At 42.0% G+C, this 26,888-nt stretch overlaps 1 protein-coding gene across 4 annotated transcripts in view; it reads right to left on the reverse strand.

The window, feature by feature from the left end:
• Positions 1–26,888, reverse strand: part of LOC115167307 (AT-rich interactive domain-containing protein 3B) — a 77,417-nt gene that overhangs the window by 35,600 nt on the left and 14,929 nt on the right. For all 4 annotated transcript variants that reach the window (XR_003870468.1, XM_029721611.1, XM_029721610.1 and 1 more), the window contains exons 3-4: positions 2,952–3,029; positions 2,560–2,632 (exon numbers count right to left, since the gene is read on the reverse strand). Coding sequence is in view for 3 of the 4 variants with exons in the window: in XM_029721611.1 (XP_029577471.1) it covers positions 2,560–2,632; positions 2,952–3,029 (151 nt within the window). In the remaining variant the exon portion in view is untranslated. The remainder of the gene's footprint in view (positions 1–2,559; positions 2,633–2,951; positions 3,030–26,888) is intronic.

Raw genomic sequence — 26,888 nt, forward strand, 5'->3', positions numbered from 1 at the left:
ACGTTTCCCCAAAACATTCAACTTCCTTAGACCAAGACAGCCTAAATTTGCTCCGTTTGGTGGGTGTGCCGAGGTGTGGCTTGAAGCAATGAGTGACATATTTGAAGTGAAGTGGTGCATTTTGAACCCACAACAGAATCCCTCCCTGTTTTTCAACTGGTCGTTCAGAACACCCCGTTTCCATTTAATTGAAAGTTGCATTACATGTTTTTGTACTGAACGCAGCCCTGATGACATTTCTACTCCAAAATTAATGTAAAATGGTGACACCATTAGAATATAATTTCCCCCTGGTCCATATTATCAGACTGGTGTGTTATTCAGCAATAAGCACTATAACCTGTAGCCCAAATGATGCAGCATAGTGGCTATAAATAAACAGGCAGAAACATGGGGTTGCCCATCTGTATTTGTGCTAATCATTAGCTAGTTCAGTGCTTCTAAAACCTTTTCAGTCATGGCCCCCTTTCATCATGGGGGAACATCATATGCCCCCCTCACCCCCTGGAAGAATTAGTATGGTGATTAGGTTGAGTGTTTTATCCCCACAAGTTTGGCCTTCAAATTTGTTTTCTAAACATAAATAAGGAGTATCGGTTGCTGGTCTGAGACAAGCAGGCTGCCTCTGACTAGGGAGAGTAACAGGCTTGTTTGAGCCTACTGCCTGAGGTTCAGAGAAACAACTTTTCTCTAATTCTGTAGCCTACTACAAATCTACCAAAGGTGTCTTGAACTCTAAAAAATTAGCCCAATATAACTATTACCAATTATCACTGGTTTGAAAAATAACGCTCACACACAAGATGCTCATCTCGTCACTTCTCAATATAAAACTTTTTCATTTGAAAAACAAATGTTATATACAATTCTTATTCGTGTTTATAAATTGACCATGCTAAATGTGAATGTTCTTCTTTATTTGTTACAAGTTAATTAACAAACCCTTTCTCCTTACAAGCCTTGCAGGGGTATGGGGTATTCAATCCTAAAATTAGGAATTGAGTAGTACTTTATAGTGTAAAGTCACAGAAAGCCAGTAGCTACAGTGGGAAAATCATTTCCAATCCATTAAATTCATTATGGTACAGTGCCTTGAGGAAGTATTCACCCAGTCACTACAAAAAGATACCCCTTCCTAACTCAGTTGTCGGACAATAAGGAAACTGCTCAGGGATTTCACCATGATGCCAATGGTGATTTTAAAACTGTTACAGAGTTTAATGGCTGTAATAGGAGATAACTGTGGATGGATCAACAACAGTGTAATTACTCCACAATACTAACCTAAACGAAAGACTGAAAAGGAAGTAATGTTCTTTGTGCCTCTAACTTTCTCACCGAACATTTTTCACAATTAATTCACGATGATCCATAATCATAGTAGTATCCACATGAATGTAGAAGTGTTCAGAAATATTCTATTCTTACTCACAATAAAAGTGACTCCAAAATGACAACACATGAATCACCACTATTGCGCAAAATATAACCAGAAACTACAAAAACAAACTGCAAATGCATCCGAGCTGATAGTCACAAGCTTGACGTAGTCATTGAGTGCAAGGAATATGGGACCAAATACTTTTGACTACTTTAATACACTTAGTGAATTTGTCGAAAAACTTATGTCTTATATGAAACAATTGATCTCAAATCCAAAATGGTGGAACATAGAGCCAAATAAATTTTTTTTTGCTTCACTGTCCAAATACATATGGAGAGGAGTGTACCTGGCATTTGAACATGAGCTAAAAGCATTCTGAAAATGTGATATGACCACAGGGAAAAAGCTGTGTTTATAAAATACTGCAATTTGCAGGTTGGCTTGAACTGAGCCCTTTATCCCTTAGCAGTTCTTTAGTCTGAGGTGGTCTCTCTCATTTGAGGGGCCATGTTTAGAAAGCAGACTGATTGTGGAGCCTTCCAGGCTTTGCGCTTAGTGAATTAGTCACAGCCTAAACAGGTTCTCTCAGGTCTGAGACGGTGTGTGTGTGTGTGTGTGTGTGTGTGGTCAGAGGGGACAGCAGGAGACTGATCTCACCTGACAAGCCCTCAAACATCTTCAACACAGCGAAACAGGATTTACAGTGTTCAACAGTTTTAAGTCCATTAGAAAATGGACTTAAAACTGTTGAACACTGTAAATCCCGTTTACAGTAGTTGACTACTCTTTTCTCTGAGGAAAGGCTTGTTTTGTGTGTGTGTGTGTGTGTGTCCCTCAGAGGGGACACCCGGAGACTGATCTCACCTGACAAGCCCTGAACACCTTTAACACCGCAAAACAGGATTCACAGTGTTCAATAATTTGTCTTTTCTAGTTGACTACTATTTTCTCTGAGAAAGGGCTCGTTTCGTGTGTGTGTGTGTGTGTGTGTGCGTGCTTGCATGCGACTGAAAGTGGAAGAGAAACTATGGTGTTGTGAATCATACAAGCAAGACACACCCTTTGTGAGAATTTCAGTATCTCGACAAGTGAACCATAGCACATAAAAGAGGAAATGAATAAAGTCTAAATGGAAGTAGTAGGGGAAAGTTGCTTTCTAAAGTCAGTCTTCTTACCTCTTTTCTGCATGTAGGTGAACAGGTCATCCAGGAATTCCTTTCTGTTGGGGTCACTGTCAAGCTCATACAGCTGAAGGTGAAAACCATTGCGTTTCAGTCAGTCTTATCTTTTGATACTTTTAAATATAGCACTCAAGTCCAACATGCATTTGTATTTATTGAATTGCTTCTAATCAAATTGGCTAACTAAAGGAAAGCAGGAAGTATCATCAAGCAATCACTACTAATAAATAGTAAGGGTTCATTATATTAAATCTGGCCTGTGATCTTCTCTATGAGATGAATAACATTCTTTCTTTACTGCTAGATAGGTATTTGATGACCTGTTGTGTTCTGAGTGCTAACCAAAGCCTGGTTCAGCCATAATGTGCTCCTGACCAGATACGTACCTTAGCAAAGTCTCTGGAGGCCTCTCCTCCTCTTCCTCTTCCACTGTCATTCTCGTCAGCCCAAGCAGCGCTCCCATTCTGCGGAGAGATGACAGAGAATAAACACTCAGTACACCCAAACATACACACATTTGGGGCTGTGGCGGTCATTCAATTTTGTCCGACGGCTATGGTCATGCAAATGACTGCCGGTGTCACAGTAATTGACTGATCATAAATAATATAACAAATTTAGCATTTCAAAAGACTCCACGCATACAAGCCGCTGATGTGCGCCTTTGGAACATCTACATTTAAAAAAGTTTAATAAATCCATTTAACCCTTTAGAACCCATAGCTGCAATCAAACGCCCTTCTTTAAAATTACTATAGTGGCCGTAAACTGCCTTTTTTTCTACAATAATATCTGTGTCTAGCTAGCCAGCCTGTTAGGCAAGAAAAGTTGTGTGTGGCGGTAAATATAGGCTGCGCTCGCGAAGCGTCAACCTCAGCTGTCACTTTCGCTTACTAGCCATACAGACAACTAGCTAACTAGCCACCGAAATGGAGATTAGTCATTTGTTTATCCGTTGGGCTTGGGTCACAAAAACTCCTCCTCCATGCTTCACGGTGGGAATCACACACGCAGAGATCATACCTTCACCTACTCGGTGTCTCACAAAGACACAGCAGTTGGAACCTAAATCTCCCATCAGACCAAAAGGACAGATTTCAACCGGTCTAATGTCCATTGCTTGTCTTTCCTGGCCCAAGCAAGTCTCTTCTTATTATTATTGGAGTCCTTTAGTAGTGGTTTCTTTGCAGCAATTCGAACTTGAAGGCCTGATTCACGCAGTCTCCTCTGAACAGTTGGATGTTGAGATGTGTCTGTTATTTGAACTCTGAAGCATTTATTTGGGCTGCAATTTCTGAGGCTGGTAACTCGGCTGCAGAGGATTAGTTCATTAGAGGTAACTCTGGGTCCTCCTTTCCTGTGGCGTTCCACACTAGAGCCAGTTTCATCATAGCGCTTGATGGTTTTTGCGACTTTCAAAGTTCTTGAAATGTTCTGTATTGACTGACCTTGTCTTAAAGTAATGATGGACTGCTGTTTCTCTTTGCTTATTTGAGCTGTTCTTGCCATAATATGGACTTGGTCTTTTACCAAATAGGGTCATCTTCTGTATACCACCCCTACCTTGTCACAACACAACTGATTGTCTCAAACGCATTAAGGAAAGAAATTCCACAAAATAACTTAAGGCCCACCTGTTAATTCAAATGCATTCCAGGTTACTACCTCATGAAGCTGCTTTAGAGAATGCCAAGAGTGTGCAAAGCTATCGTCAAGGTTAAGGGTGGCTACTTTGAAGAATCTCAAATATATTTACTTTTTTGGTTACTACATGATTCTGTGTGTGTTATTTCATAGTTGATGTCGTCACTATTATTCTACAATGTAGAAAATAGTAAAAACAAATAAAAACCCTGGAATGAGTAGGTGTGTCCAAATGTTTGACTGGTACTGTACATATGCACACCATGAACTGAGAAACAATCTGGCCACTAATGGCTTCATAAAATAATTGACAGATGTGCTGTACAGCATCATGATGATACTATTTAGTGCGTGTGTGTGTGTGGGGGGGGGCTTTTATTATGGAAACTCCTAAGAGGTGATTATTAGGAAGAGAGTATGTGTATGGTTGAGAAAAAGAGAGGAAGGAAGAGAGAGAGAGAGCGTGTGAGAGGGAGAGAGATGATGTATGTTCCTGACCACAATTGTATCCCATTTGTTGCTCCCCTCCCTCCAGGTCAGTGAAACTGAGGGAAGTGATGTGGAGTTAGAGATGATTGGAGGGATAGAGATGTGGAGCGAGGAGGAAGAGGGAGGACTGGAGAGAGAGGAGAGTGAAAGTTGTCTGAACAATTGTGCTTTGTATTTTCTCTCTAATACTTGTTGCATTCACTGAATTGTTGTCAAAGGTACTCTCTCCACATTTTGTGTCAGGCCTGGTCTGTACTAAATCTTATTGAGAGAGGTTATCTACATTTTGAAATAGTCTCCGAATAGTTGTTTGCATTTTTACAGAAGAATCATAGTCAATCAAATACCTTACTTAGTATAGGTTTTGAAACACTTTCTGAATATTACACAAGATGGCGCTGATAGAGATGGCAGCTTCGCTTCTAGTCCTTAGGAAACTGTGCAGTATTGTTTTTTTATGTATTATTTCTTACATTGTTAGCCCAGAAAACCTTAAGTGTTATTACATACAGCCGGGAAGAACTATTGAATATCAGAGGAGACTTCAACTTACCAGCACAACGACCAGGAATACGACTTTCCCAAAGCGGATCCTTTGTCTGCACCTCCCAGGGCATTTGAACTGATTCCAGAGCCGGAGGAGGAGAGGGCGCGGTCTTCTAGTGAGGCTTCGGATGTGCGCACACCACCCACTGCTTTCGAGTATATTACACACTAATGTCCAGTCTATAGTTAAAGTTGACGAAATCAGGGCAAGAGTTGCTTTCCAAAGAGATATACCTGGGATTGTAACACACCGTGTTTCACAGAGACATGGCTAGCTGGGGACATGCTGTTGGAGTCCGTACAGCCAAAGGGATTGTCAGTGCATCGCGCCGACAGGAACAAACATCTCTCCGGTAAGAAGAAGGGCGGGGGTGTATGTTTCATGATGAATGACTCATGGTGTAATTGTAACAACATACAAGAACTCAAGTCCGTTTGTTCACCTGACCTAGAATTCCTCACAATCAAATGCCGACCGTATTATTTCCCAAGAGAACTCTCCTCGGTTATCGTCACAGCCGTGTATATCCCCCCGCAAGCGGATACCAAGACGGCCATCAAGGAACTTCACGCAAACTGGAAACCATATACCCTGAGGCCACATTTATTGTAGCTGGGGATTTTAACAAAACTAATTTGAGAACAAGACTATCTAAATTCAAATCAGCATATCGATTGCAGTACACGAGCAGGTAACACGCTCGACCATTGCAACTAACTTCAGCGATGCATACAAGGCCCTCCTCTGCCCTCGTTTTGGCAAATCTGACCATCAGCATATCGATTGCAGTACACAAGCATCTTGTTGCTCCCCTCCTATAGACAGAAACTAAAACAGGAAGCGCCCGTGCTTAACCTGTTGGGGATAGGGGGCAGTATTTGCACGGCCGGATAAAAAACGTACCCGATTTAATCTGGTTACTACTCCTGCCCAGTAACTAGAATATGCATATAATTATTGGCTTTTGATAGAAAACACCCTAAAGTTTCTAAAACTGTTTGAATGGTGTCTGTGAGTATAACAGAACTCCTATGGCAGGCAAAAACCTGAGAAGATTTCATGCAGGAAGTGGCCTGTCTGACAAGGTGTTGTTGTTCTTGCTTCTGTTTATTGAAGAGTCAGGATCTTAGCTGTAACGTGACACTTCCTACGGCTCCAATAGGCTCTCAGAGCCCGGGAAAAACCTGAACGATGTCGAGGCAGCCCCAGGCTGAAACACATAATCGCCTTTGCCAAGTGGCCGATCAGAGGACAAAGGGCTTAGGCGCGTGCCCGATTCGACCCCGTGCTGTATTTTCTTTCGGCTGTTTACCTAATTGCAGATTCCCGGTCGGAATATTATCGCTTTTTTACGAGAAAAATGGCATAAAAATTGATTTTAAACAGAGGTTGACATGCTTCGAAGTACGGTAATGAAATATTTAGAAATCTTTTGTCACAAAATGCGCCGTGCGCGTGACCGTTATTTACCATTGGGATAGTGTCTAGAACGCACGAACAAAACGTCGCTGTTGGAACATAACTATGGATTATTTTGGACCAAACCTACATTTGTTATTGAAGTAGAAGTCCTGGGAGTGCATTCTGACGAAGAACAGGAAAGGTAATCAAACATTTCTAATAGTAAATCTGACTTTGGTGAAGGCTAAACTTGGTGGGTGTCTAAATAGCTAGCCCTGTGATGCCGGGCTATCTACTCAGAATATTGCAAAATGTGCTTTCACCGAAAAGCTATTTTAAAATCGGACATAGAGTGCATAGAGGAGTAATGTATCTATAATTCTTAAAATAATTGTTATGCTTTTTGTGAACGTTTATCGTGAGTAATTTAGTAAATTGTTAGTAAATTCGCCGGAAGTTTGCGGGGGGTATGCTAGTTCTGAACGTCACATGCTAATGTAAAAAGCTGGTTTTTGATATAAATATGAACTTGATTGAACAAAACATGCATGTATTGTATAACATAATGTCCTAGGTGTGTCATCTGATGAAGATCAAAGGTTAGTGCTGCATTTAGCTGTCTTCTGGGTTTTTGTGACATTATATGCTAGCTTGAAAAATGGGTGTCTGATTATTTCTGGCTGGGTACTCTGCTGACATAATCTAATGTTTTGCTTTCGTTGTAAAGCCTTTTTGAAATTGGACAGTGTGGTTAGATTAACGAGAGTCTTGTCTTTAAATAGCTGTAAAATAGTCATATGTTTGAGAAATTGAAGTAATAGCATTTCAAAGGTATTTGAAAATCGCGCCACAGGATTCAACTGGCTGTTACGTAGGTGGGACGAATTCGTCCCGCCGGTCCTAGAGAGGTTAAGTCTATCCGGGTAGCCTCAGACAATAACATTGACATATACGCTGACTAGGTGAGCGAGTTTATAAGGAAGAGTATAGGAGATGTTGTACCCACTGTTACTATTACAACCTTCCCTAACCAGAAACTGTGGATTGATGGCAGCATTCGGGCAAAACTGAAAGCACGTACCACCGCATTTAACCATGGCAAGGCGACTGGAAATATGGCTGAATACAAACAGTGTAGTTATTCCCTCCATAAGGCAATCAAACAAGCAAAGTGTCAAGTATAGAGACAAAGTGGAGTCGCCATTCAACGGCTCAAAACACGAGACATATGTGGCAGGGTCTACAGACAATCATGGACTACAAAAGGAAAACCAGCCCCGTCGTGGATATCGACGTCTCGCTTCCAGAGAAATTAAACAACTTATTTGCGTGCTTTGAAGACAATACAGTGCCAACAACACAGCCCGCTACCAAAGACTGTGGGCTCTCCTTCTCCGTGGCCGATGTGAGTAAAATATTTAAACATGTTAACCCTCGCAAGGCTGCCTGCCCAGACGGCATCTCTAGCCGCGTCTTCAGAGCATGCGCAGACCAGCTGGCTGGTGTGTTTTTTACAGACATATTCAATCAATCCCTATTTGGGGTAACATCCCACAGCAAGAACTGGCAAATCTGGTGCAGTCGAGGAGGAAATGCACTGCAGTACTTAATGCAGCTGGTGGCCACACGTCTGTGGAACTTGTTCAGTTTGTCTCAGTTGTTAAATCTTGTCATGTTCATACTAATATTTACACGTTAAGTTTGCTGAAAATTAACGCAGTTGACAGTGAGAGGACGTTTCTTTTTTTGCTGAGTTTATAATGGGCTGAGTGATGCAACTATAGGCTATTTGAAAAAGTTGCAAAATAATATTGCATCTGTTCTTTGCCTCAGGCTGCACACTTCTCTCATCAAGTAATCATATTTTAACCCATCAGACTATTCTCAATTTAATCTCTTCACTAATACGTAAAATGTGTCTTTATTTAGAATGGCCCATTATCAAATAGGTAAGAACAGGGGCAAATAGAAGGTCGTCCAGATGCACTCGAATTGTGAATGGAGGCTGCTTTCCCGCAGTTTAAATCATGCCGGGCAGGCTACTTCCGTTTTATAGCCAAGCAGCTGAGAAATAAATATAGTAGCAGCTGGGATCCTCCACTTTTTAGTGGTAACCATCAAAACTCTGCTTTCACACAGGATTGCATATAGAAATGTCTGGGATTATAAGAATACTTATTTCACTTCACACGTGCAACAGGTGATATTCCACCCAAACTCTTTATGCCATGGGCTCTCCCAACCATGTTCCTGCAGCTACCCAGTGCTTTATTTAGGAAACCAAGTGGAATCGGTTCGGGAACATCAATAGTAAGTAACATGTTGTTTTAACAACGAAACATATTTAAATAAACTGTTGACAGCTCCCATCTCTGCACGCTCAAGAAAGGAATGAAGAAGAGAGAGGATAAGATGGAAACGCATGGTGGTGAGATATTTTGAAGCTAATGTGTCAGCATATTCTTTATAAAATAATGCCCTATTACTAGGCTATTTAAAATAAAACACAAATTCACTATAATTGTAGGCAAACTCTGTAAGCCGTCCTGCACAAATCAGTGAACCAACAGCGTCACCTAGGCCTATACGTTCTCTCCCTGACTCATGGATAGAAAGTTTGGAGCATTTCATAAAGGTACCCAGTCCATCCAGTAGGCTATGCATAATAACACAGTCCACACCCAAAAAGGCGATTACTAAAATGTGTTTAATTTTGGAGCATAGGATAGACCGATTATGTACCAAAGACATCTTAAATCTTTTTTGTTGTTGTATGTTTTTCTTCCATGGGTAATATGCAGTGATGTGATTTTGGATTGCATTTACATTGATGTCAGAGTGGTTAGAGGGACAATAGAGCCCCGAGTACCAGGCCATTAGCAACCTGATGGTCATTAGCGAGTTAGGTACTACCATTGCATGTCCAGAGTACATAAGAGGATATTACAGTGACTCAACGGTCACATGGAATTTGACTGCAGTCATGACTCATGACTGCCAGTGTGGCGGTAATACAGTCACCGCGACAGCCCTACAAACACTCATAAAGCATTTATTTGGAACCTGTGAGAGAAGCCTAAGGAGTTGTTCCTCAGAAGCTCCTGTGCCCTTCCCTTCCCCCATTAGCTAACATCTCTATTTCACCTAAACCATCTACATCTGGGCCCGGACCCAGACCTGCCCCCACCAGGACTTCCAACCCAGCTGGATACCTTGGGCCCCTCCATCCCTCAACCCAAACGCAGCTGCAGCAGGCAGCCAGGTTCATGGGGTGTAGCAAGGCTGACAGACTGGTCAGTAGCCCTCACCAGAGGCGGATTGGTCATGGAGGGGGGGGGGTCACTCAGTGGCCCCACAGGACGGAAGATAAAGGAACATAGGGGTAGAAGGTAAAACAGTATGTGCAGAACAGGAATTTCTCCTTTAAGACAAACCCAATAAAAGTATCAGGAATCAAAACAAGATCCGGACAGGAGAGAGAAGAGAGGGGCTGTTAATAGCCCCAAGCCCATTGGTCAGTACAAAAGAAAACTCCTGAAAACGAGAGGCAGGAGGCCAAAGGTTGCCAAGGCCCCAGAGAGCAAGTTATTTTCACCCGCTCACTCACTGGGCTTGTGTACATCTATATCTTAATGGTTGCCAATGGTCTTGCAGTCTAAATAGATATTGATATCAGTTTAAAACACAGATTTCAATCCAGTTATGATTGAACTATCACTAAGTGTTTCTAAGTAACTGGACAAACAAATAGCTTTTTACAATAAATATCAAACACTTTAGGCATAAATTTCCACTATCTAAGGGCTCAGACACACCAATAGCATTGGCTGGTTGAGAGTACTTTGCACCTTTGAACAGAGCGTAATTAGCGCACCAATTTAACAAGTAGAATCTGTGAAAATGTGAGCAGTCAGACATCCACCAACGGGTGGTCCATAAAACACAGCGCGCTTAACAAATCGGCAGACGAACACTAGATCCACATTTGGTGCAATGTGTGTGTGCTTCAAGTAACAAAGATTACAACAGGACCATCAAGAAAGTACACATGCAAAATAGTACATTTAGAAATCTTTATTAACCCCCCAAGCACACTATTTGGTTGCTTTTGTTCAAATTGGACAATTAGAAATTATTATAATAGCAGATAATTCAGATTATGACCATGCAGAGTCCCATATACTTCATTTACTTTTTCATTCAAAATGTTGCGATCTGTATGTTATAAACGACATTGTTGTTCTCTTTTCCATGTAAAAAGCCATAAACCTAGATCTGTCACACTCAATCATTTCACTAGTCTGGCTAACACCTAACTCTCAAAGTCCTTCTGACTTCAGAGTCTGGAATGGCTCTTTGATGTTATCGGCACAATGCTTCAATAATGAAGGGGGCTGTGCTTTTACTGGTTGTCTCCCCTCTGTCTTTCTCACTCAAACAACCACACGCACAGCCCCCCCCCCTTCCATTACAACGGCTGGATTTTCAAATCCAAACAGCGAGAGGTCTCAACCCCAGAGGGAAAAAAAATGACATTTGAGAGAACCAAATCTGTAAGTGAATGACTCATGACTGAAGATCTAACTACCGGTATATGATCGCCGTTTGGGACTTTGTGTGTCAAAAAAGATACACGTCAAATAACGCTATTTGACGCATCATATAAGCTTTTAATTTGACATGTCAAATAACACAATTCTATTATAGAATGTTGTGTGTGCTGAATTTGCAAGTGCAAGCCAAGCGCCACCATTACGATCACTGTCAAAGCTGTACAATACTGCGTAGGTAATAAGGCATTATTTGTTCGACCGAATGAGAAAACATCTGTGAGCATTTGAAATTAGATCAGGATCAAACGAGCAGGATCAAAAATGTTTGCAAATATCTTTGATACAGATGTTATCAGCAACTTTTGGGGTATCTAGCTAGCTTTAGCTAGGTACCTAGCTAGCACCAATGCAACCAGCCTGAAAACAATGAACAGAAGAAACTGAAGTAATTTTCTATATTCTTAGCAATGATTTAGGAATCCATGTGAGTAAGTACTGGCTAGCCACTTGTTGTTCTCCTATTGAAATAACTAGCTAGCCTGCTACTTAACCCTATTGCCCAAAACTAACGCTATAAGCAGCCAGCTAGCTTTATCTGGCTACTATGGCTTGACCAGACCAGGACACGTGCTGTGCAGCTAGCCACAATAAGGATTCGCAACGATAGTGGAATTTGCGGTTTGGTTTCAACATAAAAGTACCTATTTGAAAGTGATGCAGAAGGTTACAATTGGTGAAATCATGCTATATTTAGACTAGATAATGTTAAACATGGTTGGAGTGTTGGAATGTGGAGCAATGAAATGGGGTACCAGTCAGCCTATTGACATTCATATTGTACTATACAGCCTTATCTAACGATTGGGGATCATTGAAATGGGGTATCAGCCTACTCAGTACCCAAGTGCTTTTTCCCAAAAGTCCTCAAGAGTTATCAGGCTCCAAAACATCCACGTTGTATTGTTTTTCCTCTGGAAAAGTGTTCAATATACATAGTAGGTTGACTGGTACAGTAAATGTGGCTCAATTCACAGTGGTTTCAGAGTCCCGCAATAAGAGCTACAATGCTAATGTTCTCTGGGTGTCACTGAGTAGACTGATACACCACGTCATTGATCCACAATCCACAGGTAAGGCTGTACAGTGAAATACGTATGCCCCCAATGTAATTCTAAAGTCTAATACATCCAGTGTGATCAACAGATTTTTGTCAAATTAATACATTATTGTCTTTGTTGATTTTATATAAACAACATTCCAACCTTGTTTAGCATGATCTATTCCATTAAGGCATGATTCCACTATTTGCAAGACTTTCATTGAGATCAAGGCAAACCGCAAATTCCACTATTGTGGCTAATCCTTATTGTGGCTAGCTTCACATAGGTGGGTCCGACCACCATTAATCAAATAAGAACTGTCTTATAAATTATGGTTATTTTAGATGATGACACTTAGCTAGCTAACTATAGCTAGCTAAGATGTCGTTTTGCTATGTTTTGGGGGAAGAACATTGTATGCATCCATCAGCTTGGTACCTTTTTTTCGGACCAGCACTGTCCAGAGCTTGGGGAAGTGTGTCTGCGCTCGTGTGGGAGCGGGACGGGCGCGACACAAAACTTTACCAGCATCATAGCATACATATCGGTGAATCATTGTGACATATGAAATACGAGTGATAGTTATTACACATTGATTACACTACGTCAAAAATGTTTGAACGTCTTAAATTATTGTGACATGCGACATATTGTCTTAAATCTTAAATCATTGTGACATATTCAGGTGCTAATTGGTCAAAAAGCTTATTAGACGTGTCAAATAGTGTTATTTGACGTGTATCTTTTTTGACACGGAAAGACCCAAACGGCGTTCCATACTGGTAGCCCCTCCCTCCATAGGGTGAATATATAATAACTATTGACAGTGAGCAGTGACTGTTGGGTTATTGGCTGCCATTTGTTAGAGTACACACATGCACACATCTCCCCGAGGGACACTCCGTGCTGCGAGAGCGGGGGTCAAGGTGTGTGTGACATCACAGGTAACAAAGGTCTGTGTGATAGAATGTCACAGCTAAATGACAGACTTCCAGCGTCTGGGCCAGCCTACCTGTCCACTGATCCACGCCCGTCTAGGCTACTGCCTACCTTATAACCGACTGTCTGCTCCAGAGACCAGAGGATTTCCCCTTCCCTGGACTTACTTGGACTTCCCCTCCTAAATGGACAGCTACTGGGTATACAGGCTTGTAAATTCCTCGGTCTATATTCTGTCTGTATATTGTCTATTGCTAGCAGCACCCCTTCACCAAGTCAAATTCTGGATGAAGGTGATTGTGATTATGCTCCGATCGTACAAACTAGTGATGCACCGATATCACATTTTTGGCCGATACCGTTATCCGATATTTTCCTTGCCAAAAAAAAAAACGTTACCTATATTCAAAAACATTGCGGCCTTAAGCATTCTAGTAAAGATAAATAGTTAACACACACACACACACACACACACACACACACACACACACACAGCGGTCTAAGGCACTGCATCTCAATACAAGAGGCGTCACTACAGTCCTGGTTCAAATCCAGGCTGTATCACATCCGGCCGTGATTGGGAGTCCCATAGGGTGGCACACAATTGGCCCAGCATCGTCCGGGCCGTCATCGTAAATAAGAATTTGTTTTTAACTGACTTGCCTAGTTAAATAAAAGGATACACACACACCAAAAAGTTATTTTCTTTGCATTTGCGTATGTCCCCATTACCAGTAAAACTATTTATTTCACTTGCTGTGCTGTTTCCTTGTTCAGTCGTTTACTCCTCAACCAGGATTTCTATGGGACGCCATTTGGATCTTTGCATGTCAAAAAGATACACATCAAATAAGCTTGTTGACCAATCAGGACCTGAATATGATTGCGTGTCACATAATAATTTAACCCGTTCATAAATATTTTACGTAGTTATTACCCTATCACTCATATTTCATGTCACAACGATTCATCGATACGTATGCTATGATGCTGGTAAAGTTGTCTCGCGCACCTACAGTGCTGGTCATAAAAAAACCTAGCTAGCTCATGGATGCAAATAATGTTCTACCCAAAAACATAGCAAAACGACATAATCTAGGTGTCCTCATCTAAAATAACCCTAATTTATAAGACAGTTCTTATTTGATTAATGGTGGTCGGATCCATCTATGTGAAGCTAGCCACAATAAGGATTAGCCACAATAGTGGAATTTGTGGTTAGCCTTCAAAATAAAAGTATGGCATAATTCTACTATGTATTAATTTGCATCACTGTCAATGACAAACCTTTATTTTGAAGGCAAACCGCAAATTCCACTATTGTGCCTACTCATTTTTGTGGCTAGCTTCACAACACATAACCCGGTCCAGTCGAGCATCACTAGTCAGATGAAGCTAGCTGGCTGCTTATAACGTTAGCTTTGGGCAACAGGGTTAAGTAGCTGGCTTGCCATTTTCATGAACTGAAGTTCAATTTCAATCGGCGAACAAAAAGTGGCAACCTAGCTAATACTTATTCACAAGGATTCCTAAATCATTGCTAAGAATATTTTTTTAATGACTGCAGTTTTTACTGGTCATTGTTTTCAGGCTGGTTGTATTGGTGCTAGCTAGGTATCAAGCTAAAGCTAAGTACCCCAGAAGTTGGGGTCGAACAAATTATGCTTTATTACCATCACGGTATGGTAAACACATCGTTCGTGGGTGGTGTTTGCAGACTTTTTTGTACAGCTTTGACAGTGCTACTGTATATTTTTTGACAAGGAAATACCCAAACGGCGTTCCATAGTATGCATGTCGTGAAGCTAATAGCAATGACGCTATTACTGTGTAACTCTGGTAGGGCAACATCTGAAAAACAGGGCACTTAGTAGTGTGTACCGGTGTTCGACCAGTTGGCAAAAGCCAACATCACCCATGACAGAGAATGGTTTATTGTCAAGGGCAATGAATACCATTATCTTGGCTTTAATGAATTTCGCCTTTGAGTTGTCTCGCTTTAATTTTCTTACTGTTTCAAATGACTACTCGACTTGTTGACTGCTCGATCCACACAGCAGACACTGTGGGCTAGGTTAGGTATGCTGTGTTGCACGTGTAGCGCAAAATTTTACGTGGCGTCATTACGTCATGCATCTACATTATATAGGTATGCACGGTAGCTTTGACGTCGGTTTTTAACATTGGCGTTAAACTAGACAGACATCGGGCCAATACCGATGTTGGCATTTTTAGCTAATATCGTCCAATTCCGATATATCGTGCATCCCAACCAAAAACACACCTGATACAGTTAACTATTTAAATCAATTAGTATAAATCAGATGTGTTAGATTAAGGCCGGAACAAAACCCTGCACAAGGGCAGCTATCCAGAAGGAGGGTTAGTCACCCCAGTTCTAGGGCTTTATCCCAAATAGACATCAAATATTGGCCAATACAAAAGGAACCTCCTACTCTTGGGCAGACATGTTGGCTCTTGTAGGGAAATGGTCAGCACACGCATGAATGTGACATGAGTGTGTGTTGCCGAGGCTGTCAACTTTTTTCTCTTTCCTTCTCCAGTCTTTCAGCGTAATGCTGTTAGCAGGTTTACTGGCCAGGCGGTGGGAGGGATAATCACATTATGGCCATACGTGTCTGACTGGCCCAGCACCAAATAAGGCATGAGAATCATCCAGATGACCATCCATGTGTTAGTGAGTCTCAGAGAGGAGAACTGGACTGATGACAATATAGCACTAAGCCAGGGCACGATTACATATATATAAAGCAGCTCAATGAGCCACACTTATGTTGAGATGGAGGAACCATGCCAGAAATGCAAATAATTTGGAAAAAGGCCAATTTCTGGCAAAACAAAAGCAGTAGGTTTTATTTTGAGTGGTAAACATCAACATAATACTTGAAATGGACTTGACTGTAGATGGATAATAAATCTCTGGGAAATAAGTGTTGCGTATTGCAGTGTGTAATGCATTTACATTCTTTACATATGCTTCTATCAACATCTCTCTCTCACACACACACACACACACACACACACCTTTACAACCCCTCCTCCAAGTTGAATGTCTACACATACCTGAGGAACAACACAAAACAGCCATTAAAAACAATGTTGACTCACGCCTCCATTTTGGTGGAGGAAGCCAGGCGAGCTGGAACAGGAGGGATTAATGGCAGGCGCTAGGCAGCTTGAAAGGGGGGAGGGGACAGAATTGATTGCTCAGGATGTTGACAGCACTTCTCCAATTTGATAAGCAGCTGTTATTAGATGAAGAGGCTAGTTTGCAATTAAAGCATTTTGTGATTTTCCTTAATTTCTCCAGAGGGGCCCCGATGGAAAGGGCTAGTTCACAACGTGACGTGGTGTGGCTCTGAAGTGTGGTGCTTACAATGGGAAATACATGAAAAAGAGAAACCTTGGCTCTGGGCAAATCCACTCTACAGCAAAACTACACAAGCACACTAAAGCAGGTCAACCTGCAGCACACACTGCAAGAGAACATCCTACTGAACAAGTTCATTGTCATGTTGTAGATAACTTAGCAGATAAACACTAAACATGCTTGTGGGACAGGGTGGAGAGCAGGGGAGATCATGTTCTCATTGGCTGGTTTAAACGTGTGTCTGGCTGGCTGGGTGGCTTGCAGTTCTGGTTTGAAGAGTTGCGTTATGCTCGTATGGAGCTAGGGTTAAAAATCGACAAAGTCACGTGTGTTCCTGACATATCAGAGTCGTATTTAACCGGAGGCAGGCCGGAGCTGCTGCAGCCCCCTAAACCCTCCACTCCACCTAGCTGCCACATTCCCTCCTACAGCTTCATGCTACAGGCCCTGGCTCTTTCCCCCGGGGCCTGGCCAGCGATCGAACAGAGGCCCGATCAATAGCTCTGGATGTGCAAACATGGTGAACTCCCCAACCCCCTCCGGACGCAATCTCACCACACAGGTCAATACTCATCTTCCTCATACTTCTGCTATGATCAGGGTAAATATCATCATCGCTACGACTCTTGAGCAAGAGCCTCAAGTTTGGGACTCCTGTCCCCTATCTTGCTGAAATAATAATAAAACCCATAATCCCCACAGGCCAGCTGGAGCAAAGAGCCACAACCGTCCTTTGCAAAAAACACAAACAATATCACTATGGTAACCGTAGGTTGTAAATCATGGCTAGAGAAATGCCATTGTACTACCAGCTTGACCTAGTCAACAATGACAGGCAGACTTGACTAAAATAGACACATTCCACTGTAAATCCACACACAGTAATGGGACCTCACAATATTGGGGGAGCAGAGCGGTTACCATCTCACAGCCGTCTCTAGATCACACTCCCCTTACTAATCTTTTCCCCTAAAATTACTAGCTGTCAAACTGGAAGATTGAGGGAAATCTCTAAAACAGACATGAGGGGTGGTAATTGAATCATATTCAAGGTTGTCTCTGGGCTGAGCCTACCACAAGACTTCTGAGACAGTTCTGGAACCCAGCCAAACGCTGGAGATAAATGACAAGAAACATGCAAACGAGCATTTCCATACAGTTAACTCTATACACCATAATTATGCTAAATGTCTGGTTCTTTCTATCAAGTCCAAAAACCATGTGCTAAAATAAACATGCAGTGGTTAAATTTTCCTTATGTTTTGTCTCACATTAAACAGTAAATGCCTACAAGATTAAATTACAGCTAGTCAGAATGTTTCCCAGTCTTTCTATAACATAACTTTCTTTGTACCATAATGAAAAAGAATTATAAGAAAACTTCAATTATTTGCTTTGTACATTACTCAATTACTGGTTGGGAAGTGATGGATTAAAGCAGATTAAATGTACAGCAAGCACCTCCTTTGTTACTGATGTCATACGGCGTTGTCACTCTCATTGGTGTCCCCTAAAGCTGCAAATCCCCTTCCCTATGTCAGACATTGATACTGCCCTCTCAGCACGCTTAAAAAAAACAGGCATTGCAGGGGGTTGCCATCTTTAATCCAAGTCAAATAATTGGGCTTTATCCCTCTGCGGGACTCATATAATGATTTATAGAGCCTCTTGCTGTGGTGGGGGAGGGGAGGGGGTGCTGAGTGGATAGGGCTGTAAAGTATCTCATGGTGAGCTGGCCATATGCTATGCTAGCACAAAGGCTCTCACTAATCACAATTCCATGCGCACAGGGAGTAAATCTCACTGCCAATGCTGGAACATATGGTGGAATTCCTCCACACACATACGACCGGATTCTCTCTGTTCACATTTAGAACTACCACAACGCATTCAAAAGCTCATACATCATCACATGAAACGCAGCAGGGTTCCGAATCAGATCAGAGCCTGCCTGCCTCTGGATGTCCAGTCATGTTGGAGGGAGATGTATTTCTTTGGGGAGCAGCAGACAGAACGGCGGGGAGCCAGGGACAGGGGGCCAAGCGTCCAGAGGGGAGAGCGTGTCGCTACCTGCCCATCCTGCGATTTGTCTTGCACCTCTAAAGAGAAGAGACATATGAAAAGGCAGGTAGGCCTCAGGACAGACCACCACCCTCCATTAAATCACTCCAATTACAGAGCAAAGAGAACAACAGAGAGGACAAACCAGACACTGACTGACCAACTAACTTTTTCACCTTGTCCTACTTGGCTTCTTCAGACCCTCCAAGTCACTAGAAGTTAGGGTTTGAAACTCAGAGGACAATGGCAGGGTCTTAGAGAAAGCCAGGGTGTATCAACATTCTGGGTAAACATTTCTACTGCTGGTTACCAGTAAGTCTGGTTCGTCAAATAAACTGGCTGCATTTGTTCAGCTCCAGCCCTTTCACCAAGACACCACATTCCTCAGGCAGAGAGAGATCCCCTCCCCCACTCTCTCTCACCCGCTGCCCCCTTTCCGCCTCATGCAAATGCAAAGTTTACAGGCTGGCGTGGCCAGAAGTTCACACTTATTGGTTCAAAGACCCTTTCCGAGCCAGAGTAAACTTATCAAAACATCTGTGGCTCAACATGCACCATACCACTGGCGCTTTAGGAGTGAACATCTGAGAACCTTAAACTGATCTGTAATGGGTTGACTTTTCCAATCTAACTACTGCATGTGCAGATTTGAGTGAGACCCAGTCCCCCCTTTCATATAATTGGATTTGGAGCTATTAGCATTATTCTCTGAAGTGTAGTGACCATTTTATTTGAAGTGCTCTCCGAGGTGGGGGAGCGAAAAGAGACGATAGTGCTAAAACAGATCCAGTGAACAAACAAGTGGGAGCTTTTAAGACTAAAATTGAAGTACATTATACGTACAATAAAACTACATTTATTTGAAGCCATTAAAGTCAAGACTGCTCAGAGAAAACAGTGCTCTATGCACGTCAAAAGAGCCAATAGCCTTTTTTCTTGGGTTAAAAGTTTTGGCTAAAAATACGTTGCATTTCTCACATTCATCCACCGCACTCGAGAGCTAATGGTAGCTGTAGACATCACATAGCACTGTCAGCTTTTATAGCCATTCTCATTATACTGCAGAGCCAAAGGAATTAAATACATTCAGAAATAAACAAAGGCCTTTCTGCTATTAAGCCACATCACATATGAAATGGGGCCAGGGCCACAAACCCTGCTGTGAAATGACTTCTTTGTCTGGTGGGGATATAAAAAAAACAGAGTGCCTCATTCAGAGCAGAGGCTTTCCTTCTTAACGCCTAACGTCACAGATCAGCTAGCTGGAAGAATTTTCCCCATTCTGAAGTATCAGATGGCGTTAGTCATATTCCCAATTCAAACACAGCCCTTTTGCAGAGCAGAGCAGAACGGGGCAAAGGCTAAATCGATAGGGACTGATTTCCCTTTTCAGTGGCTGCTGGTATCGGTTTTGTCTCAGCTCGTGTTAAGTGTGTGGGGGTGTTCCACCTCTGACAAGCTGGTCGGCTCCCTAGAGGACCAGGCTGGTGTTCCACTGTGGGCCCGCTGCCGCTGTTAGAGTTGAGAGGAGCTGCGGCCCCGTGGCCCCTGCTCCTGGATCGTCCACCCTGGCCTCGGCTTCAGCCTGGCCGTCACGCATCTGGAGCTCATTTCCAGGCCCCAGGGAGGCAACAGAGGGGAGTCCAGCTACTGCTCACTGGCTGCTACAGCTCTATTGTACATTCTCACAAAGTCACTTCATGTGGTGGGCTAATACAGTATGCAAAGAGAAGTGTGTTATATCAAGCTAAAGTCTCACAAAAATGTACTTTAATAGCAGCTGTCCATATGTCATATATATACACACACACTTTATGTTTCAGGTTTAATCAATATCAGTAGTACTATAAAAAAAATTAAAAAGTATGAAAAAGTAGAAAAAAGAAAAAAAAACACGAAATATAAATAAGAAGATCACGAGAAAGTAAGTAAGCTATATACAGAGTCAGTTCCAGTACCATATTTACAATGTGCAGGGATAGTGGAGTGATAGAGGTAGATATGTATAGGGGTAAGGTGAAGAGGCATCAGGATATATGACAAGCAGTGTATGTGATTGTATGCCAGTGTGTGTGTTGAGTCAGTATGAATGTGTGTGTGTTATGTATACCCTACCCACTCCAATTTGCACACCGCCCCAACAGATACACATATGACGCAATCTCTATTGAACTCCACATTGGCCTCTCCCACCTGGACAAGAGGAACACCTATGTGTGAATGCTGTTCAATGACAACAGCTCAGCATTCAACACTATAGCGCCCTCCAAGTTCATCACTAAGCTGAGGACCCTGGTACTGAACACCTTCTGTAACTGGATCCTGGACTTCCTGACGGGCCACCCCCAGGTGGTGAGGGTAGGCAACAACACATCTGTCACGCTGACCCTGAACACGGGGGCCCCTCAGGGGTGCGTGCTCAGTCTCCTCCTGTACTCCCTGTTCAATCATGACTGTGTGGCATGGACATGGGCCCTCAGATCCTCAATAAGTTATACAGCTGCACCATTGAGAGCATATTGACTGGCTGCATCACCGCTTGGTATGGCAACTGCTTGGCATTCAACGGCAAGGCGATACAAGGGTAGTGCGTACGGCCCAGTAAATCACTGGGGCCGAGCTCTCTGTCATCCAGGACCTCTATACCAGGCAGTGTCAGAGGAAGGCCCTACAAACTATCAAAAAGACTCCAGACACCCAAGCAAGGCTGGGCAATATGACATAAAAATCATGTATCGATTTTTTCAAAACGTTATGGGCAATTCACAATATAGATCTTGATTTCTTAAATCTTTTCTCGAAATAAGCTTTGTTGTACAATTAAAAGTAAATACACCGCATTTCAAACAGTCAGAAATAATCTAACGAATTCAGGGGTTGTGAAATTATACATAGCATAGGCTAAATAAATGTAAAACTTACACAATTATAAAAGACCCAATAATTATTTATTTACTCAAAATAGTTTAACATGCTTTTTTGCAATAATCACTGATCTGGCTTTCAAGTCAGTCTATAAAAATGCAATTTTTGTAACAAATTCAACCACAAACATGCATAAAGCACATTCACTAATAATTGAGTAATTCTGGTAGCATGCATTGTAGAAAATTAAACACAGCTAGGTCTCAATCTCTCAAGCACAAACCCACATGCTAGTGAGTAACCAAGTTAACTTGAAATCTTTCAAGTTTAGCCAACTTGTACAGTGAGGGAAAAAAGTATTTGATCCCCTGCTGATTTTGTACGTTTGCCCACTGACAAAGAAATGATCTGTCTATAATTTTAATGGTAGGTTTATTTGAACAGTGTGAGACAGAATAACAACAACAAAAAATCCAGAAAAACGCATGTCAAAAATGTTATAAAATGATTTGCATTTTAATGAGGGAAATAAGTATTTGACCCTTCTGCAAAACATGACTTAGTACTTGGTGGCAAAACCCTTGTTGGCAATCACAGAGGTCAGACATTTCTTGTAGTTGGCCACCAGGTTTGCACACATCTCAGGAGGGATTTTGTCCCACTCCTCTTTGCAGATCTTCTCCAAGTCATTAAGGTTGAGGCTAGTGTGTAGTGTGTTACCAATTGTTTTCTTGGTGACAATAGTCCCAGTTGCCTTGAGATCATTGACAAGATCCTCCCGTGTAGTTCTGGGCTGATTCCTCACTGTTCTCATGATCATTGCAACTCCACAAGGTGAGATCTTGCATGGAGCCCCAGGCCGAGGGAGATTGACAGTTCTTTTGTGTTTCTTCCATTTGCGAATAATCGCACCAAATGTTGTCACCTTCTCACCAAGCTGCTTGGCGATGGTCTTGTAGCCCATTCCAGACTTGTGTAGGTCTACAATCTTGTCCCTGACATCCTTGGAGAGCTCTTTGGTCTTGGCCATGGTGGAGAGTTTGGAATCTGATTGATTGATTGCTTCTGTGGAAAGGTGTCTTTTATACAGGTAACAAGCTGAGATTAGGAGCACTCCCTTTAAGAGTGTGCTCCTAATCTCAGCTCATTACCTGTATAAAAAGACACCTGGGAGCCAGAAATCTTTCTGATTGAGAGGGGGTCAAATACTTATTTCCCTCATTAAAATGCAAATCAATTTATAAAATTTTTGACATGAGTTTTTCTGGATTTATTTGTTGTTATTCTGTCTCTCACTGTTCAAATAAACCTACCATTAAAATTAGACTGATCCTTTCTATGTCAGTGGGCAAATGTACAAAATCAGCAGGGGATCAAATACTTTTTTCCCTCACTGTAGTTGTTGTGGAATTGTTAGATTACTTGTTAGATATTGCTGCACTGTCGGAACTAGAAGCACAAGCATTTCGCTACACTCGCAATATCATCTGCTAACCATGTGTATGTGACCAATACAATTTTATTGTTACACTGCATTTATTCCTTGTGTTATTTTTTTTATGTCTCTCTACATTGTTGGGAAGCATTGGAGTGTCAGTGTGAATGAGTGTGTAGAATGTGCATAGAGGGTCAATGCAGATAGCCCAGTGAAGCCATTTTGTTAGCTATTTAGCAGTCTTATGGCTTGAGGATATACAAGCTATTCAGGAGCCGCAGTCTATGGCTTGGGTGGCTGGAGTCATTTTTCCGGGCCTTCCTTTCACATACTCGACTGGGTGGTTCAAGAATAGAGTTTCTGCTAAATAAGGAAATAACTATTCATTTAGCAGTGAAATCATAAGCGTAAACAACCCGCTGACATTTACTATGTAGAAGCTATAAAGCCTACAGAAAGATTTGACCTTTGTATAACAAATAACTGATTCAAATAGGGATATTTATGGCATGTCTTGGATGTCATTTAAAACCTTACTATGAGGTCATTTAAAAACTGTACTGCACACATTGAAATCAAAGTAGTGCAAAAGGTTAAGAATGTTCTTTCCAAAAAAAAGGTACATTAAAAACTCATAAATGCTAAATTTAATTTGTGGGAAAAGAATGACAATTTGTATCTTTCTGCATTAGGGCAATTCCATGGTAACAGAATGATGCCGAGACTCAGATTTGGCCACTTTAAAATCTATGCCAAATAATAATCAATGATTGCAAAGATTTAATTTGAACAATTTCCACTTTTACAAAACACATTTACTTGGAACAATGCAGATGCAAAGTTTGGTAACAGAATGAACGTTTTTTTGGTTTGCGCTGTCATTCTGTTACCAAACTTTGCATTTGCATTGTTCTTCAAATGAATGTGTTTTTGTAAAATTTGTGAGAAAAAAGTGAATTGTGTAGATACTCCTCTATGAAAACAAATCTCTATCAATATTCGTTCAAAAGTTATTGGAGTTTTTACCCTTGTAGGATGGCCAAAATTAGGGTGACTAAATCAATGGAGGCCTGAGAAAAAGAGGTAAAAAAAATAATCTGGAAAATAGCATTACGTAAACTAGTCTGGATGCTGTGCGAGAATTAAGGCTGACAGGCCCACCGTTGAACACACCATTTTTCTTCTCGATTCCAGAGGACATAAAAACAATTAAGATAGAGATACTACATGTCATGTATGTATCATCATATTTTAGTATACTCTTTTCAGAATGTGAAATTCCTGTACTTTTCTAAGTACTCACAAAAACAAGCGTCTCTAAAATGTCATTGGTGCACTGAGCGTACTGCAAGTTTTTTTTATTTTCAAAGCCTTTTCCATTTAATTCCATTTGTGTCATGCTAATTCTCCTCCTTTCCAGACCAGTGTGGTCACAGCTCTCCCTGCGCTGTGAGTCACGTTAGCCATTGTAGCTTAATGGTTCCTGGAGGATTAAATCACATTTACTTGAGTCAGGCAGGTCTGACTGGATGTCTTTTGTTTGACCAATCTAAGCTAATTCAAGTGGGAAAAGAAAACAGCCTCCACAGTCCTCACATTTAGATCAATGCAAATGTCTGATTTCTGAAAATTGCATGGATCCAAAACTTGAAACACTCTTTTCTTCAGTTTATGTTCTTATCTTCCTACTCCTTTCATACCTCATCAGGTATGCCACAGTATTCTCAATTTTATACTGAAAATAATCTTTACCATTCAATGCAGTCCCAACTCTTCCTATTCAAAGGCTTGAGGTTAATAATTAACATGTTGGTACCAACCTTTTAAATCATTTACCAACACGGCTTTTGAAATGATCGACTCCAGTTGACATGGTTCATAGTTCTATTGAGAATGTGATTGTCTATTAACTAGATCAGCAAAAAAAGAAATCACAGGTTTTATTACTCAAGTGATATCCTTATCTATCACCACACATTTCTATATCTCACATTTAATGTAATCTGAATCACTAGAGCAAGGAACTGTTCACCATATTCTGACTGATATGGACATCAGACAAAAGTAGCTTGCATGATTTCAAAGCTGGGAGTAGGGTTGTTTTAGTTGAGAAACATAAGCTCAGAAAGACCTTTGCAAGTCCAATCTATCCATGTGCCTGATTTGCAAGTGAAATGTCTCTAAAATACAAGTTTCATTGCTTCACAACAGCACTATTGAAATATATAAATACAGAGATGTAGCCTATCTTTTAGTTCAGAAACAGGGTGAAACGCAAGTCAACGTGGTGAAAATTCCCAGATTTATGAATGTGTGAAAACATCAGCTGGCACAGCAAAAAAAGACATCGGTTTTGCTGTAACATATTACGTTTAACCACTATAAACGAGTGGCCAATTCTCTCTCTTTCCCTCCTCTGCAAGAGACTGGTGCTGACGATTACATGAGGGACTGTATTGTGAAGACTTGGCAGATTAACAACCTGGCCACACACTGCTGTGCTGTACGCTACACAGGAGGTTGGCAGGCAGGTCGTCTGCACATGCCGTTAGTGCAGGGGGTGCGCTGCGGTGAGGTAGGCGGAGAGAAAGGCAGCAGTGAAAGTAAAGCCTCCCTGCTACACACCTCCTGCTCCTGTCAGCTGCTGTGGTGTTGTTTACCCAGGGCCTCAGACATAGCGGGTCATTTAGCACTTCAGGGCCCGCCTGGCAATGGCCTGGACCTGAGCCAAAGCACCGCCAGGGTTCGGAGATGGCCAAGACTGCCACTAACAATAGCAGAACACCTTTCACTCCTCACCGCCGCAGGAGCACTGTGCTTTCAATAGGGAGCAGAGCCCGGTGTCGACAAGCCAGGATTAAACTCAGACCCGACCCACCCTCCACTCCAGTCTGTTCTAAAGACAGACTATGGTTACTAAATAGTCAGTGATGTTAGTGAGAATTCACTCACTTCTACATGGAGATAGAAATGTTAACTTCAATGACGAGGCTCTGCTGTGACATAGGAGCTCAGCTTGGCTCTGCTCCCTGGCTGCAGCTGGTGGAGGCCATGGTGGAGCTCTTTGTTTCATTCGGCCATTTCCTCTCATCTGTCTGTGCGTAGGGGGCTTCATTAAAGAGCAGGTGTTGAGATATGTCAAAATGGGAAGGATATGGTCGTTGAGAATGAAGAGAGAGAAAAAAAGAGGGGGCACAATAGAGGGGAGAGAGGGAGGGGGGCTTGCGGTTGCTGCTGACTGATCAGATTACACCAGCCATCAGTAGCTCCCTTTCCATTAGGGGGGGGGGGGGGAGTGTGATAGGCCTAATGGACATGCGCCATTTGCATTTAAATGTGAGAACTTTTGTCTTACAATTCAATTAGATGGAGAAGGGCAGTGTCACTCAGTGCTGATGTGCATGAGGGGTGTTCCCAAACAGACAGTCCTTTGCATCGACTGCTGGATGAGCCATTTTTTCAGCTGCATTGCAGACTTCTCTCTGAATGGGTGGTAAACTTTGTGCTCAGCATTGCAACAGATACGAAAATGAGATCAGATGTAGTTGCTGATTTAAGCAAGCCATACTCTTATTGTCATTATCAAGAACATACATTTCAAACATCACTGACAAGGCTCGGGCGGCAGGTAGCCTAGTGGTTTGAGCGTTGGGCCACTAATTGAAAAGGTCGCTAGTTCGAATCCCGGACGAGGTGAAAATCCGCAGATGTGCCCGTGAGCAAGGCACTTAACACTAATTGCGCCGGGGTCACTGGTGATCATGGCAGGCCGTGACCCAACTCTCTGAGGGCGACTCAGGGAGAGTTGGGATATGCGAAAAACACATTTCCAATTCACAAATGCATATTAATACATATCGAATTAATTTGAATGTACACTACTGTTCAAAAGTTTGGG

Source organism: Salmo trutta, chromosome 29 (genome assembly GCF_901001165.1).
Source record: "Salmo trutta chromosome 29, fSalTru1.1, whole genome shotgun sequence".
In the NCBI taxonomy this organism is placed as follows: Eukaryota; Metazoa; Chordata; class Actinopteri; order Salmoniformes; family Salmonidae; genus Salmo; species Salmo trutta.